This window comes from Nesoenas mayeri, assembly GCF_963082525.1.
Source record: "Nesoenas mayeri genome assembly, chromosome: 8".
Taxonomy (NCBI): Eukaryota; Metazoa; Chordata; class Aves; order Columbiformes; family Columbidae; genus Nesoenas; species Nesoenas mayeri.
This window is the reverse complement of record NC_137554.1, coordinates 29,779,456-29,798,006: the sequence shown is the minus strand read 5'-3', so window position 1 is coordinate 29,798,006 and position 18,551 is coordinate 29,779,456. Positions and strand designations below refer to the sequence as shown.

Below are 18,551 nucleotides of genomic sequence, written 5' to 3'. Positions count from 1 at the left end.
CATATTTTCATATATTTGGTTTAAAAGCTGATTCCCAAATTGATCAATTACTCTTCAATACTTTTAACAGACCGTTTACAAACATTCGCAAGTTTGATATAAACTAAAAAGACTCATGTAATTATCGGCAGAGGAGAGAGGTTTGATGTACTGAGAGCACTTAATGAGAAAGAGAACTTCCTATTACCAAATAATCTGAAATTACAAGGAAAAAAAAAAATGAGGTACCACTGGTGGCCATGCAACTTCCAATCATTAACTTTCCAATTGCAAATTACTTCAGTTTTACCCCTAAAACTGAAAGTTTATGTTGGTAGAAGAACTGGCTTCTCTCTCTGCATTGTCACCGCAGTCACCAGAAGGTTTCTTCTCTGGTCAAGACTGGAGATTGGAGCAGAAATGCTCTTTTCTGGTCTCAGAGTCCCTTTTGTTTCCAGCACCCCATCCTGGGGACTTGTAGGGATGTTACAGAGCTGAGAGCATCTCTGAACTGACATCTGTATGACCCTTCTACAGGGTACAAGTCACATTTAGCTCCTGCTCAAGGGATCCAAGCCACAATTATGCACTAGGAAATGTATCAGTTCTGCACTCCAGAGAAAAATAAAAGAAAACCCCATTTCAGCCCCAGACAACCTCTGGTCTGTGAGCCAAAACCTCAGATGAAGTAAGATAAGAGAACCACAGGAGAAGCACAAATTTCAAGTAGGTTCCGGGTATTCAAGTTACCTCAGCCACTCTACAGTTCAAGTGCCTTTTTCCAAGAATCTCCCTCTTCCTTTGAGTTGTGGGAACAGTCTAAATAAGACAGATCCATCCACAGTTTTGAGGTGCCACTTGTAAATAATACTCCATTTAAAAAAATGATTGATCTAACAGACTGTAAGAAAAAATTCAGCCCTTCTCATTTCTCATCTTCTCAAGGAGCAGCATCGACTGTACTCTAAAACATAATCCTGTGAAGGATAAAACCACTTACATTTCTTTCATTTATCCTTACCACCAAGATAGAAGCATTGCTGGTCACAAACTTAATAAAATGGCTCATCTAATCCTAGCCAGCCCAGGGCATTAAAAAAAAAGAAAAGCTTGTTATGGTAAACTCAGAACTAAAAGGTACCTTGTTAAATTCTGGATCTAAGAATTCACAGGGACATGTAATTGTAGTCCAAAGTAAAAAGGGGAACAAAAAATAGAATGGTTCAATGAATACATGGAAAACATACTCCTAATGCATGCTTTTTGTTTTAAGGTCACCTTTGAAGAAAGGATTTCAGGCCATGTTACTGAAAGGGTCAACACAAAGAAAAAGTGCCATCTTGAAACTGACTTAATAGCACTGTTTGAATGCTAAGAGAAACCTTTTTACATCCTGTTCATTACTTAGAGGCAATGGAATAATGAACAAGCAGTGGAAAAAAAACAGAGCCCAAAGGTAAGATCAAGTTTTTGAACACTGAATATTCAACAGATGAGCTGAATAAGGTTTCAGCAGCCAAAAACAAGTTGTTTCTTTCCCTCTCTGTAGATAAATATAATTAATCCTCCCTTTAGATAAATATAATTAGTCTTGGCTATCTAAAACCCTTCGGATGTCATTTTGAAACCTTGGTAGGCAAACCCAGATGACAGAAACCCGCACCATTCGCCCCCGAACCTCAGGCCCTCTGGGACAGACACACATTTCCACCAGAGCCACCCAGCAAGGAAAACCAGCTTTCCGATACCCACATTTCAGACAGACATCTCGCTGCGGTCTGTTCCCTGGGTTTTTCTGTTCCTTTTTTAAAAATATGAAAGACTGTCACATTATTCTCTGAAGGCCTCTGACAGCGCTAAAGCAATTTTCTACATAAATCATTGTAATGCTAACGCTGCAGTTTACAGGCTCATCTTTAAAAGAAAGCCTTTACTATTTACTGCCACAGCAAGCGGAGAGAAAAAAAAGTTAAGCTCTGACGACTGCTCTGTCTGGGGGCATAATAAATGGAAAATTTATTCCTTGGCCCAGTTCTAACAAAACTTAATATACTTGTGAAAACCATGTAAATACTTTGTACTTAAGAGAACCGAGGTATAAAAAAAAATGGCATATTGAGGTACATGCACATTCACATTACAAGCGTGCTGAAAGTCCCCCAAATGTTAAAGCACAACTGAGCGACTGGCAATTTCAAAGCCTTGAATGTGTTTTCACTGAACATCCTTTCTCTGTCATTCTGTTTTTCTTGAAGTAAATAAGGGAAAAAAGGACTGAAGGTTGTAGATTTTGCTTGTGAGAGTGTTTCTAAGCAAGGTAAGGAAGCTCTCCCTCCTGGTGCTCAGGAGAATAGTGTTGCTGGTACATTTCAGGTTTTTTTCAGCATGTTTATATACAGTATTTAATTACAACTTTCATCCTGCTACAGTAAATTCTGTTTTATTTCCCTTCTAAACAAACATCAAGGTTTTGCAGATAAGCATATTTCCATCTTCTTCCTTTGCAAACACAAAGTTAATACATCTTTAAAAACCTCTTTTATTCGAGCCAGCAGATCTTTCGGAGTCCTGTGTGAGCGCTTCATGTGGGGTTACAGCAATGCAAACCACACACTCTTGTATTCTGTCCATTTGTAACACAAAACTATATATAAATATATATATATAGTTTTATATATAGTTATATATATATAGTTTTTATATATATATATAAAAACTATAGTTTTTTATAACACAAACTAAAGTACATGGAAGTTTAACTCATGGTCAATTCTACTTTTAAGTATACTGAAAACATCCCTTCATAATATTTTCTAAAAAAATTTTTGAGGATTCCTCACTTATTAACTTTATATTTGCTTTGTATTTAAATGCATTTGTATCAATGGCAATCGCTAAACAAAAACTTTTTGTCATTATTTTATCAGTTTCCTACTGCATTCCCAGGAACACCTTTAGAAATCAGTGCACTGCACAAACTAAACAATAAAACTTTTCACAGCATTTAGAAAACAAAAATAAGCTTTTAAAACACCCCAATAACTAATCTGGCCCATTTATAGGTAGCTACAAGCTGCTCTTTTATTATGTGAAGCTGCCATCACCAAGACACACACCTCATTTAGCTTCACAGGCTCTCTCTGAACTTGAGTCTATCAATCTGGATGAAGAACAATGGTGAACACATAATCGTGCTGGCCAACACTGATTATATGTAAACCCTTGATTAACAAGTCAAGCTTTAAAAGAATGGTTTGGATACCCCGAAGGTAACAAGGCTCACTGCAGCTAAGGGACACACTAAGATGTGAACAGTCTTACTCTGCCCACATACCAAAACCCCATAACATGTCTTAAATGCCTTGATAAACCAAAAGCATGAGCACTGAAGAACAATGAGTTGGAAGCCAAGTTATTTTTCAGTTAAATGCATTTAACTACCGATTCTAGCACTGGCTTGGAGGGAGGCACCAGAGTATCTTCATTTTAACAACACACATGCTTTTCAAACATGTATTTCACCCCAGAATTATAATGCTTTCAAAATGGGAGTGAGATTTACTGCCTGCCCTTCCAGCATCTTCTAACCAAATACCACAAAAATGCTGCTATTGCAGAATGTCAAGGAGAAGAAAGGGCAAAGGAGCAAAATCCAAGTTGGTAGCTGAGGAAGTTCGTCTATGTTGCAGCGAGATTCCCATCTGAATTTCGCTGCAGCTTGTGTGAACCCAATCAGTGCAGGTTAAATATACGTCAGATCAGTGAATATTGTCTTCTGACCTCTGTGGCTAAGTCAGACATTATACATTCCTGGGACATATTGCAGTAGTTAAAGAATCAACGTTGCTTTAAAAAAGGAATAAGTATTCTATGCTAAATGTGCCTCCATTTCTTCACATAGTGTAAATTTTTTGGGGTCTTTCAACAAACATTCAAGTTTTTCGGTCCCTGTTCAAATGGTCCCTTCCTGAGGCATCAGATCCAGACTCAGAAAACCCAAATTAAATTCACTATGTTATTGTCATGTTTCTTTCAAGACCTCAGGTATGGCCACTTTAGATCTCCTGCTCCCCATGTATAAACAGAGATGACACTACTCTCCCTCAAAAGGCTGCTGTGAACAAACACATTCCAATTTGTGAAACGTGCCTGTGAGAAGCTAATGGGCCCTGCATACGTGCTATGCACAAAAGATTTCCCAATTAACATGTTGCATCATTTTTTCCACCACCACTGCTCCAAACAAGCTACCACAGGCTAATTAAACCCTTCGGGTTATGCTTCATCAGTTGCTGAAACCAGTTTAAGGTTAGAGCTGCTGGCAGGTCCCAGCCTCTCCTTATCCTAGGTCCTCTCAAGTCTGATCTTCAGGGAGTCCAGGACATGACCACCCTGCACAGCAGGGGATACAGAGATGTTGCTGGCAAGAACAAAGCCGTCGAGTTGGCTTTATCGTAACCACTCCCACATTAGTGTTTAGCGCTGTAAACAGTTTCCAACACTCAAGAGTTCAAGTAACCGCAGTTAAAAACAACTCAGCTATTTAATATTTGCCACTACGCCTGGAGCCACCACCATTTCAAATCACCACAGATTCTTAAAATACCAATACCAAGCAACATGAATGTTTCTTACAATGTTGAAGTGCATCGCTTACAACACGACTACACTACCACAAAGAGGACCGAGCCTACAACAAGCTTCAGGCTTTACCACAACAGCTTCAGATACTCACTGGCATCTCAGAGGTTCTGCATTCAGTCCTGACCAACACCAACAGGAATAAAAGGTACTACTGCGGTACTCAAGTGCCTTCACAGATCAGTGGTTATCACACATTCACAAAACTATGCTTGGAAAGTAACTGCAAAGTGTTATATATGTACAGAGCATAACTTGTTTAATACGGGTTATTAACTCGGCCTCGGAGGCCTGTGTCAGCACGAGATGTGCTGTGGGAGCCGCAGTACGTCTTACCTGGACACTATGCTGGAGCCATTGTAGAGGTCGCTGGCATAAGACAGCGTGGCCAGGGGTCGGACAGAATTGTAGCGCGTGAACTTTGACAGACACTCCTGAAACTCATCCAGCTGGCTTGTGGTCCTGCTGTCATCTAGGGAGAGGCAGGGAAGGAAACAGAAAGAAATAGAGCAAGATAAACTCGACAGCAAACAAAAACCAATATGCATGTCTTCAGTGACACTAACTATTCTTCTTATTTGGAGAGGATTCTTGGTCAAACCCAGGTTTTCTCTCACCTCTAGCTTTCCCTGAAGGCAGTATGATTTTTCAGAGCACAAATTAAGTCTTTCCACTGCAACGCTGGGTGAACCCACTGTGCTGAGAATCTGCCTAGAGATCACAAATTACAGCTTTCCTGGTAGATAAGCTCATTAATTTTATTCATATTCAGAGCCCATGGGGTGTAGAGATTATTAACAGAAAACCTTTAAGCATATCCAAATGCACTGTAAAGAACATGCCTAGTTTTCTATGGAGTTGAAAGTATATTCTTTTCCCTATATTTCTGTTCTAATATGCCTACATTTGGTGTCAATTACATTCAAAATACTTTTAGTAAAAAAATATTTGTCTTGTTATTCCAAAAGCAACAGAGCTAAGGGAGAGTTGTTGCAGGGCTGGAGAAGGAAGACAGCCACGAAACCAGAATATTCCCTGCACTACAAGTTTTGTAAAAATTATGACCTTCAGCAGACAAGATGAAATTGAGCCAGCTTGAATAATGATGATAAATATTCTGTGGGAAATGGAATAGTTTACTACAAAAGTTAAAACTAAATTGCAGTGTAGATAGCTGAAAGCAATTCTCCGATTCCTCAGAAGTTTCAATTTCTCTCGGTATGAAGAGAATTGTATGTAAACCATTTAAAAATAATTTAGCTATTTCCTAAAAAGGCAAAAATTCCTAATTTATAGGGATGCTGCACAGGCAAGTCAGCCTTCCTAACAAAATCGCGCATCTGCGGTCAAACATCATGTAGAGCCTTCAGGCTGTGTAACAACCCCCACAATTCGCAGCATTTCTCCCTCTCCTCCTCTAGCACTCCCACATTCCCTTCGTCTTTTTGCACCAGTGCAACGTAAAGGAACTACTGCTCTCCCCGCACTAGCACACAGCACCTCGGTTTACAGGTTGTCTGGTTTATAAATCCCATTACTGCCCATCTTGGCTCCTGTTAAATCTCAGCATCCACTGCAGCAGCAGAGAAACCACATGCACGACTCGCTCACGTGGCTGAGATCACAAATTCCACCCGCTAGTTAAGTTTTCCTTATCTGTTTCCTTATCAGCAGCATAAGGAAATGACAAAGCTCTGCTTATTAGAAAGCTTTGTAAATAGCAGGGTAAGAAAAGGAAGAGGTCGATCTATAAAAGCAGAATACAGCTGTGATTTCTTGGGGGAAAACACAGAGAATAATCACTTTCTGCATGCTGGTAACTCCTTGTCATCAGAAATTATTATCTTGCTCTACACTTGTAAGGCATTTGAAGTGTCCCTATATGCTATTTAATGTTTGATCGTCTAAAGGAACAGTGAAGGCTAGTAATTAGCATGTTTAAGAGTACTAGCGTATACATTACCCAAGTCAGATGGATCAAAACTGGCAAAATGAACAAAGAGCCACTCCAAATTAAAATCATCAGCACCTGACCACTATGGGAAACTGCTCAAGAAGCAGCATGTAAACATCAGACAGCATTTTTCAAAGACTCTTTCCTCCTTCAACACTTTGATAGGAACAAATAGATGCTGCTCTTCCGTTTCCCTCATTTGGAGATCAAGCACACAGTTGTCCTGTAATTTATTCTCTATCTGTGCCTGGAAAACTGAAAGTTATATCTCAATACATTTTCTCCATCAAAATGCAAGGCCATTTCATAATTACAGTTATTGTCTCTACTCCCTACTAGAACAGTCATAGGCACCTCTTGCAAAAAGCTGTAAATCTACACTAAATCCTATTTAAAATGTGTCAAAAAGCAGGAATGACATAAGAAGAAAAATTAATCAAGTATCACAGGTTATCCCTTATTGAGGAAAAAAACTTGCACTTGGCAAATCCTCCTGCTCTCAGTGCAGCTAATGCATATGAATACAAAAAATAGTTTCACTACATTCATATTTATAGTTCCAATTATGAAGAAAGATGTCTCCTAGAAGGGAATGCTGGGAAGAATCCCATTTGTTATCCCTGGTTATTAAGTATTATTTTAACATAAACAAAGTAATGCATCACCAAGTTAGCACCGCATGAAGACATCTCTGTGCAACCTGTGAAGTACCACAGTCTGCAAAGCACTTGCCAGCACTACACAGGAAACCTCACTGGTCACACACAACCAGCTCCATCGATCTTCCAGCTCCTGAAGCACCTCTCAACATGCTGCATTCCTTGCTGAAATGATTTAACTGTGCATGATGAGGTGCGAGTCAGTCACTGCTCTGAAGTAGGTAGATGTAAACATACCTAAGAGTGAGCTCCCTTAAAATGTGTTGCAGTCCTTCAAGGCATTTTTTTTAATTAAAAAAACAAATAAATAAAAATCAAGCTTCATTTTTATTTCTTTTAAAGCAGATAAAACTTAAATTCATGGAGGAATAAATAAGTGTGGGTTTCTGCTCCAGCTCCCTTGCTGATCGGTGTCCTGGGAGGTCAGTCCTTGCCTTCCAAGGCTGTAAGTAAAGACATTCTGCCGCAGCAACCTCTGCCTGGTCCCCAATTGTCCCCGGGAGGTTTCTCCTGTCCCCTGAGGGCTGGCTGCTCCTTGCTGCAGTCTGTCACTCTTCCTATGAGCTGCACCTTGGTGCTGCAAATCTCTTGCCTGCCACAGCCCACTGCCTGAAACTTTCTTCCCCAAACCGGTTTCTTCCCCAGAGGGGCCACAGATCAACACTCCTCTCCCCCACGACATATTCATTTGACCCGTTCGTTTCTTAAGAGAAGCTTGTCGTAATTAAGAACCATCCATCCACCAGGTAACACTTACTCTAGCTGCTGTCACACTGTTACTCAATTATGAATGAGGCAATCTAGGCAATTGTGAAAACAGCTTCTAATTCTACAAAACAAGCCTTAAATCTAAGGTGTACCCCCATGGGACATCTATGCTGCTGCATACTCAGCTTCTACACTCCAAGCCATTTGTTAGCCAAGACTCAGTCTGGACAACATAAAGAACAACCTCCAAGTGTCCTCTTGCATGCTAAATACAGGAGAATTTATCAATTTATGTTTATACCTCTGTAGTATTTCAACAGCAATGTTTTTAACTACTGTGTTTACACCACGTTTAGTAGAAAGACAACCCAATCACTGCTTTCAGACATTTGCATCTTCAGAACAAGCACAAGCAAAATTGTTTATTGTGGGTTATGCCCTTCACAGTGCAGGAGTAAAAAATCAATAAATGCGACCCTCCAAAGCGACAGGATTAAATTTTCTAAATTTAGCGACTTCAAAGATTGGTCAAGAAAAGCAAAATAGGATGATGTGAGTAACACACATAAATATGTATAGCAGCGTTCCCGTGCTGAGAAGAAGTGAAAGATGCTCTCTCAATAACAAGCCTGTTCTGAGGAACAGGCACTGTAAGAGGGAACTGATGTCACAAGTTGGACACCACACAAGGGGAACTCACCCGAGACACGAGTCATCCTGGTGGAAAAATAGCACTGCTCCAGGTCCTCAAAATGAGCTGTGAGCCGTTTGCGCCGCGAGGCCAGCGTGCTGTTATACCACGGCTGCTTTTTGGTCTGAATGGAAAAGAAAGAACACTTCAGAAAGGATAAAGCCAGGCCGGGGTTTTAGTTCAGTAGATTTTACCAAATTATAAACAACTTATACATTACATACAGAGGGTCAGAAGCATGAAATGACAATAAATGAAGATCTTGCCACTATCAACAGCTACTCTTAGGGTCCTATGTTGCATCCTTTAAGTTGACAAACAAGAAAAGTTGCTTTTAGACAGTTCTTTTTTCCTGAATCTTTGCAAATTTATTAATTTCAGCAGCCTCACAGGCAGGACAGACAGGAACAACCCATGGGGAGTTGCATCTTGCATTTGTACAGATAGACAGAGGCCAAGCATACTGACCTTCCATCTTCACAAATCAAACAGACTGTACAACAAATAACTCACAGATCCCTGGCAGACAGCTCATTAAAAAAAGAAGGAGGTGTTTATATTTTAAAGAGTTAGTTACTGAATTATTTCTTTTGAAGCAACTCTCCATCAAGCTAAGCAAATAAGGGTAGAAGCAGAATACACCATCAAGTTCAAAGGTTAATTGAAAAGAAGTCAATGAAACTCAACATTAAAGCCATTTCCAAACCTACCCAATCAGTAACAGTGAGAGACAGAGGAAAAGAATTGAAACCACATGAGCAAGTTCTCCTGAAGCAACAGAAAATACAGTACTTCTCATTTTAATCAGTAGTAAGGAAAAGGAACCAATTTCTCTACTACACAAGAAGCATGAAGAGCACCTTGCTTTAGTTTATATTTAAAAATAAAGTCTCACCTACTGCATACTCAAAGAGGAAACTTCAGAAGATCTGAGAATCACCAAACCCCCTAAGGAACATCCCTTACCATGCACAAGGTCCCTAATGCCACTCAATAACAAAACCCCCTCCACGTACAACTCCCCTCAGTCTACGCAGGAGAACAGGCTGCCGTCATTACAGCCATCAAGCAAGACAACAAGAACAGAGTTTAAAGCCTATTCAAATTCTCTTTATACCTCTACGAACAGTAATCTAATAGTATAGGGAAAAAGCAAGCCAACCTCCACATGCTATTTCCTGCACAAAGCCCCTGGCTGTACACTTGATGTCATGACTCACGCTCGCATGTTGACAGCACCTATGGTCTGTGTAGTCTGTTCCATCTCAAAAGTGACTTTGACCTCAAAATACAACCAGAACACTGAAAGTACTCCTTCATCAATACCTTTTAAGCACAATTTTCTAAAATTCCACTGCTTTAAGAAATGCTTAACAGAACACTTTTATAGCATCTTCCTATTAATTTTGTGTGCCAGGCTGCAAGGGCTCCAGCCTCTTTGAGCACATCTGGAGTGATGAGGGCTCAGGACGACTTCGAGCACAGAAGAGCAATCACTTCAGTCTCAAGATGAGCCGCCCACAACATGACGATACAACCTAAGTCCACATTAAGCCTAAATCAATCACGGTAAGTATTTGCTGTCTGTGCAACACACCTCTGGGGTCTCCAGAGGAACTTTGCCCCAGAGCAGGTCTCAGGCTGGCACGTGGTGACCCAGCTGTGCTGGGAATCAATCCGCATTAACCCATTTTCATCAGATCCTCCCCAGCTAAGCGTTTTAAACTGCCCATGTTTTACCAAAACATTTATTGAGTTTCTACAAAGTCTCCTCTCTGGCTAAAGCGATGCTGGGAAACGGGAGTTAAAAAAAGAGAGAGAAAACACATCCAAGCAATTTTTATTCAACTGCTAAAACTACTATGGTTGTCCTACTTGAGGACATTAGTTAGGATTGCTCTGCTATCAAGAGTGATTTTACTGTCTGAACTCCATTAGGTGCTCTGAATAGTCCTCTAACAACTGTGGAAAAGCTTCATGGCTACACAGCAGCTCCTTATTTCCAGTAGAAAAGTACTGACACTAAATACTAACTGCAGAATTCCCCAGGGCCTATGTGACTTGGCCACTATTTACTTCTGAAGCTCAGCTTCTGGAAGAAAACCATCCTGTATCTTTGCAGTATATAAATTTTTCCCTAAGAATATGTTCGTGAGTAATGCACAAAGTAATTATATTGAAGAAGAAAGCTATGCTGTCCATCCTGGCATAGCTTCCTCCTGCCAGCAGTACCCAATCGACGATTTTTGCCACAACTGACAAATGGAAAAAACCACAATTGAATTTATATTCTTCAAAGTCTTTTTATGGTGAAGTCTTGCTGAAATTAGACTACCTTTGAAAGAAGTGTTTAACTTCAAGAGTTCTCTTTCAACTCCCCATCCAAACATATATTAAAGTTTAATTCAAAAATTTGCACTAGAGAGTACAGATCTTGCACTCTTGAGGACAAAAAAAGATTATTCTCACACAAACAAAGCTGTCATACAGAATGACTAGAAAGTCTCAGTTGTTTGTTTTGTGCACTTAGCAGCAGTACAGCTATGCTATTAATACTGCCTTTGAAATACAAAGAAAAGTACTGAGAGAAGCGATGTCAGTGCAGAACACACACACTAAACCACATCAGAGTCCTAAACACAAGATTTCCAACCATGTTTTCCTTGCCCTCTGATGTGAGGGGGAGCTGCAACTCTTTATTCAAGCAAAAAATCTCCCAGGCCACAGGAATGCCAAGCATTTTTCCACAAATTAACAGAGGGAAATTTCTAATTACCAATTAGATATGCAGCGAGACAAACCCCAAAACCTGCATGCACACATACATACACATCAGCCCAAAATTCAGCTGTTTTTTCTTTATATCAGTTACCCCATCAAACAAGATCCAACAGCACTTCTACCTGTTAATTTCCCAGTTTGATACACGTGGTCCAGCACCACCAGACATCACCAAAAGCATGAGCTGGCGTGTAACCAACAGTCTGTTTGCCCAAATTAAAACTGTTTTAACCTTTCTGAAGCTGTGAGCTGGACAAAGCGTCACCTCCCCAGCCCAGCTGAATCACTTCGAGCTGTGAAGCTACGGCCGTGCTGTTTGGCATTCAGGAGACCCTGTGATCAGACGGTTTGGAGGCTCCCTGCCAAACAGCTTCACACTACACACAACTTTTTACCCTCTACGTGAATTTATAATACAGTTTATAAGGCCCTAAATGAGGATGAACTGTAAAACAACTGTATGTTTCTTGTTTTGAAAGTGAAGGCTGACCCAAAGCTATTTAAGTCAATGCAAAGGGTCAGGGATTTACCTCCCTTCTGAAACGCTGCCCGCTTGAGAGAAGGGATGAAGAGGCAAAAAAAGAACATCCCCAAAGATGACTCTTCCAGGGAAGGGGGGTGTCCTGGTTTTGTTAAAAAACAAGTTTCTCTTTTAGTGACTTTGCCTGTCAGCTAAAGCTTCATATTAGCTGCATTTTCCTGGAGAATCAGATACATATTTTGGTAAACATAGCAATGGAATGGGAAGTTATTGATAAGCATGGATGGACATCTCGTGAGAGGTGCAACGAGAAACAGGTGACCAAGAAACTGACCAACTGCGTGTAACATTCCATTCACTTGAATACTTCATATAAAAGTGGGAGATCACGAGGATCTCATCCCTTTTCCCTTCTTTTTGTTCCTTTTGCTTATGGTTGACATTAGGAGAGGACCTTGCTAGTCGTCCCTGCGAACTGAGGCCTAGTGACAGACTGAATCCAGCTCCGGTTGGCTGCAGAGTCCAATCCAGGACTTTGGGTGCCGGCTCTGCAGTTACTGAGACTTTCAAGATTGGTTTTGTATATTTTGTATTATTTTCTCTATTATTATTAGTAGCATTAGTAAAACATTTTTAATTCTTCCAACTCTCTCTGTCCTTTTCCTCCCGATCACCCGTCCTGAGTGGAAAGGGGGGAGCGGGAGGGGCAGAAGGAGGAGGCGGGGGGAGGAGAGGAGGTTAACAATACATCTACCAGGGTTTTATTGTCACCCTGCAATCTAAACCCTCGACAAGGGGATAAAGTCAGTTGTCTAAATATATTACTCCATATTTCTTTGATGGCATGAGGGGTGGACACTCAGCCATTCCCACAGCTTGGCTCCAGTTTGCCCACACAACCAGTTAAAAGCATTTGCAAGACTGGAGTTAACTGGTACCCTGGAGACGGACAGAGTTGTACTCGATCTTTGTTCCACCATCACGTTCACTCTCCTGTCCGTCTGTGCACAGACATGTATTTTCTTACCTGGGAACTGCCACTGAAGCCTGGAGGCTGGCTGTATTCCGTGGAGTCAATAATACTACTGCAAAACCAAAAGAAATAGTCTGCTTAAATCACTATACAACCATCCTTCATCATTTTTAATCTGTTTGCTACTCCCCTCCTTAACATCCTGCAACATACTTGCCTTGGAAATCTATTTTACAGACAGGGAACGAGGTTATTTTTTGTTTGGTATGGCCTTTTTTTTTTAATACAGGATTCTGCTAGGGCAGAATGCTGTCACACACAATTACGTGTAGTGCAATCTAATAATTTCAAATTAGAATGCAAAATCATATCTGTTGTATGAAATATGCAGGATAAGACATCCTGAAAATAACATGCTACCATTGGTTTTCAGTTCTTAAAGAAAAAAAGAAGTTTAATGCCGTGGCATTTGAAACAGCACTGTGAGAAGCTAGAGAAACTGGCTTCAGACAGACACTGTAGTAATTCCAGACATCTCTGAAGACACACAAAACAGACACAAGCAATGAACTATAGAAATAAACTAAATAAATACTGACAGCCAAGATTACTATTATTATAAAAACCTACACAGTATCTATAATGACACAAGGTACCTTAAATCACTCTTTTCAAAACATAACATACATACACAAACTCATTTAAAGAGCTTTAACTTCCAAAACTACAAAAGTGGCTACCAATATAAGCAGAAAAAAGGTACGTCAGTATCCTTGTACACAAAATATTTAGCTCTCACAAATAAGACATCAGAGCCAGATTAATGCACCCTTATCACTCAAATTTAAAATACTTTTGGGACGAGTAAAGGTTAATACACAAGAACACCACTTTGTTAATTATGGAGAACACATTACAAACATCACCATGACTTGTTTCTAAAATTCTTTATAATTCACTTCTGCTTGGACAGAGAAGAAACTATCGGGGTTTGTTAATCTCAGTCTTACTTAGGAGGTAACCTTAGATTTAAGCATTGCCTGGGAAAGCTGCAGGTTTCTTTATAAGCTTCCAACACTCTGATACAGGTCTTGGTTTTGTAAAAGATGATTGTACCTATTGATGTTTACATAACAGCTGCCAGAACTGATGTGTAGACCTGACATTTTTGGTCATAAAACAAGTGGTTTGGCTGAAACGCTGGTCAAGGCACCTGTAAGTCTAGAAGGACGAAAGAGTGATACTAATGCTTAAATATTTCTCTGAATGTTTTAAAGCTCCCCTGGAGGTGGAAAGAAGTAGAAACAGAAGATGAGAGATGATTTTAAAGTCTCATTAGTGGTCAACTTGCAAGGTGAGATTGATTTGGCTTCTATTGCAGGCAAGACAAAAGCTGCAAACCAAGAAAATCTGAGGGATAAAAATCATTACTTGCTGCTAGCTATGGCAAGGGAGAAAACAGCAGAGCTGCTTCAGGCATGGTTGGGGACAACGAACTTTAAATTAGAATGTGGCTACATGAAATAATGAAACACGTACAGCAGGAACAGCGTGAATAAGACACTCGGCTGGAGAGCGATGAAAAAGTACTCTGCTCCGAGACAGGTACAGTGGCAATTAACAGCAAAACACAGAGACTTATAGCGTCTGGTCTCGTTTTGCTGCGGGTCGTCTGGTGATGTAAAGCCTTCAAGAGTGCGGACGTCATCTCCCTAACCAGAATACAAATTCCAAGTCATTTCTGTGCAGTGCCTGCAGCTGAGTTAACTGGCATCTGCTTAGATGGGTTTTTTCCTTTTAAAAACAGGAAGCAAATAATCAGAAAAATTACAAAAGTTCCCTCAGAATTCTTTCTAAAAAAGCTGTAACATTAGGTTCAATTAGGAAACTCAGCTACACTAACATTTATTTAAAAACCTGGAACGACGACAGCAAAAAACCACAGCAACTTGCAAAATATAAAACCCATTTGTTATACCCCTATGGGGGCGGGAGGGGGTAATTAGAACAAATTGAGGGGAAGGAGATCAGGATTTTGATAACTAAATCACAGTTACCAGGCAACTAATTCTTAGATCAGAATCTTCCCCAGAAACTCCTATTAGGGCTAGTTCGCTATTGCTATTATTGCCTGAATATGCAGCCACTGACAAGTTGCTTATTTGTATCTCCTGTTTGCACCATTTACTGGTAGCAAAAATAGCACGCACGCCTGTTCAGAAAAACCAAACCCAGAACTATTTGTTCTTTTCCCTTATTCTTCCCCTCTTGTTCCCTATTAGTACACAAGCCCAGAGAGCTGCAGTGCTGTAAACAAGTGTTGTGCTATTACTCAATTTAATGTTTCATCATACCCTGTACAAGCGTAAGAGAAAACACGTGTTTCTTGAAGCCGAGAATGTATTGAGCGCGATAGCCGTGCTTGTTTTCTTGCTAAAGAACTTATGAAGGAAGATGGGGGAGGCATAGTAATTTCACATTTTGAAGATGTTAGGAGCATGGGGAAAAAAGCTACAAACAATGAAAAGAAATAGAGAATTAATGAAGCAACCCTGTGATTTAGAGGAAGCAGATGAATAAGGGCAAGTCACTAGAGACCAGATAAAACTGAATTCCAAAGAACTCTATTTTCTTGAACTTTAAATTGAAAGGCCAAAGAGAATTTCTTCCTCTCAGCATGGGTCTACGATAACCTTGTACTATTTATAAGACACATTAGCAAAATTTGATAAAATTATATTTCATTAGCAGGATGTTAAGCATGTTAACAAGTTATATTCCAATTTAAATATACCCTTTGAATTCACTGATAAGTTTAAAAGTCGCTGCAAGTTTAATAACATTTTAACATGGAAGTGAAACCATCTCAAACTACACTTCTATTTCATCCTTACTGGTTCATAGCATCTCTAAAACACACTTTGGATATTGAATATTTCAGTTAACATAGCGCTGAAAAAAAATCAGCATATTTTAATGCTCCTAGAGTTATACAGCACTCTTTCCAAAGAGGAATTGGAGTTACAGCTTTTAAGATACTTTCCAAAATTGACATTTAATATTGAAAAGAAAGTGAATTTTAAGTGGTGGACCTTTCTGCAATCCGAGTTCTGGTAATTCAATCCAATGGAATTACTCGAATTACACAGAACTGCCAGGATAGGGCAGGGAGAGAAGTTACAAGAGTCTGGCAACAACAGTTGCCTGTTCAGACACTCAAGATCAACTCTTAACGCAGGATTGTCATTGAGGAACAGAAATGGGTCTTCAAGCCCAGAGAAAAAGGCAAACCCATATACCCTAGAAAACCCCTGAATATCCTACTATATCACACCCCTGGGCATGTTGTACCAAAGGAAAAATTTAAAAGTTAAAGACACAGCCCAGATGGAACCTGTCAAGCTAAGACTGGACAAGAGAGAGAGTCTCCATGGTCTAACCCATCACCATCTCCCAGCAGACATCAGGGGACACACATCAGTCCAAAGTCACTAAAATACTTTGAACACTGTCTTTTATCTTCAAAAGCAAGAACTGAGAATTATTGACGTTGTTTATTTAATTCACATTAAATAAACAGGCATAAAGGAATAATAAGAAATTCTCAGTAGACTAAAACCAGTATATGTCTCACACAGCAGATTGTTTCCCTCCCTCCCAACTCTTTCACCAAAACTCTTGGGCTTAAAATGTTATTCCAGTTTTCAGACAAAAAAAGTTGTTTGGGAGTTTGTTTGTTAGCTTGGCTCAAGTAACTGAGATACATTTCTACTCGTAAATACAACCTCCTGTTAAAAAAAAGGAAAGTTTTCTAGGCCTGAAGATGTCTAACATGTAATAAATTCAACGCAACCACTGCTCAAGGTTTCCCCAAGCAGCAGGACCACGAAGCAAACTAAAAGCAATGTATTTAATAGCCAAGAACCAGAAAACTAGTACAACCCAACAAGAATCTCTTCAGCTTCACAAACCTGCTTCTTGGCGAAACAGCAATAACCCATGTCAAAAAACACACCTGCACCCCAAAAAATTAAACAAGAAATGAAGAGCAGAATAACAAACACTGTTCACATCCATGTTGGCCATATTCCTGTCCTTTCCCTCAGAGCCAGCCAGAGCTTCACAGAAATATGAGAGATTCTGGTTCCGGTGTCCAGAAATAGCCTCCTGGTAAGAAATCCCAGCCAATATTGCTGGGCTCCTTACTAGAGCATTAAATCTCTACAGGGGAAGAAACCTGATAATTTTTTTCTTACTTCTGGGTTATTAGGTTTAGAGCTGCTAATTGCGGAAAAGGTATCAGCACAGTTTTATAATAGAAGTAAACCATTTAGAGAACTCTACTGTTAAGATGTATGAGAGATGATCCTTCAGCTAAGTAACTTGGCCCTGTGAAATCAGAGCTTTCTTACAACCAAAAAACATGGCTATAAAGAAGCAGAGCACTTCAAACTCTGGCACTTGCAACTTGGATATAAGAAGCATCTGCAATTTTATCATCAAGAAACCAGACTAGGCAATATTCCAGCAAAAAATCCACATTAAAAACATTATTGGAAAAGCATGTCATTAAATCAAAACAGACAGTAGATAAACATAATCAATAGGCTGTAAATTTTAAATTTTGAACCCATACCATTAGCCATTCACACTGAGTGGGGAAGCCAGGGGACAACAATATCATACAAAATTAAGACTTTTCATATGCCAAGCAGAATGGCATAATGTTCAGAAAAGGTAGCATGTATTTAACAGTAATATTTCATACCACAGCAAAGCCTTATAGCTCCAGTTAAGTAATCCACGCTAAATTTAAAACCATCAGCTTCCCGCAGCATCTGGTTTAGAGCAGACGGCACATCCAACTGCAGACCCAGATGGCTTTTTCTTCGCTGATTTGTTCACATGAAATTCATATCAATCCAAAACAGAACAGGAAAATATTGCACGGTACTCAAAACCTAGTTTTGCTGGTGTTTTGGGCATGGCATGGAGACAATTAGCAGGTACAGTGCAACACGTACAGCTTGAAATCCAAGCTCTGAGTTGCAAGGTGCGTACCTGTGTGAAGGTGAGGGAGCCTCGAACTGCGGCACCGTGCTGTCCTCGCTGACCGGGGAGTACAAACCACTCATTTCCTGGAACAAAAAGCCATGTTACAGCAAAGCTGACAAAACATGAACAGTCCGCACCTTCTAATATACAGTGTTCGCATAGTAATTTTGTGTTTTTCCAAATACATAACCAATTTAACCTACATATATTCAACTCTCACCTAGAAGTCTTCACTATATTATGTTAGCATTCAGTTGTTTCTAACCCAGCAGCTTTAAGCAAGGCAGAATGAGCAAGCTGTAACTACATTTTTGAGATACATACAAACTTTTATCTAATAGCCTTCACGACTAGAAAATAGTGCTGGATATGGGTCAGGGCAAGAACAGCCACAAGAAGAGAGGGCAAAGGTGGCATCGTGCTCCAGACTTAAAAGAGGATCTATCAGTCTTCCATGGGGCGAGTACACAAGAGACAAAACCCTGCACATAAACCTGGCTTTGTCATCACCAGACTAAATCACTGCTTTGTACCCAGTATGAGACTGCACCTTTCATCCTCTTTGAGAAATGGAAGCTACGCAGGACACTGCAGCTCATTAGTTAAGGGGGCAATGGGTTCCAGGACAA

At 40.0% G+C, this 18,551-nt stretch overlaps 1 protein-coding gene across 3 annotated transcripts in view; it reads right to left on the bottom strand.

The window, feature by feature from the left end:
- COP1 (COP1 E3 ubiquitin ligase) overlaps positions 1-18,551 on the bottom strand; it is a 125,454-nt gene that overhangs the window by 81,328 nt on the left and 25,575 nt on the right. For all 3 annotated transcript variants that reach the window (XM_080348360.1, XM_080348361.1, XM_080348362.1), the window contains 4 exons: positions 17,929-18,005; positions 12,922-12,979; positions 8,642-8,756; positions 4,957-5,092 (listed from right to left, as the gene is read on the bottom strand). In XM_080348360.1, the coding sequence (XP_080204486.1) occupies positions 4,957-5,092; positions 8,642-8,756; positions 12,922-12,979; positions 17,929-18,005 (386 nt within the window). The remainder of the gene's footprint in view (positions 1-4,956; positions 5,093-8,641; positions 8,757-12,921; positions 12,980-17,928; positions 18,006-18,551) is intronic.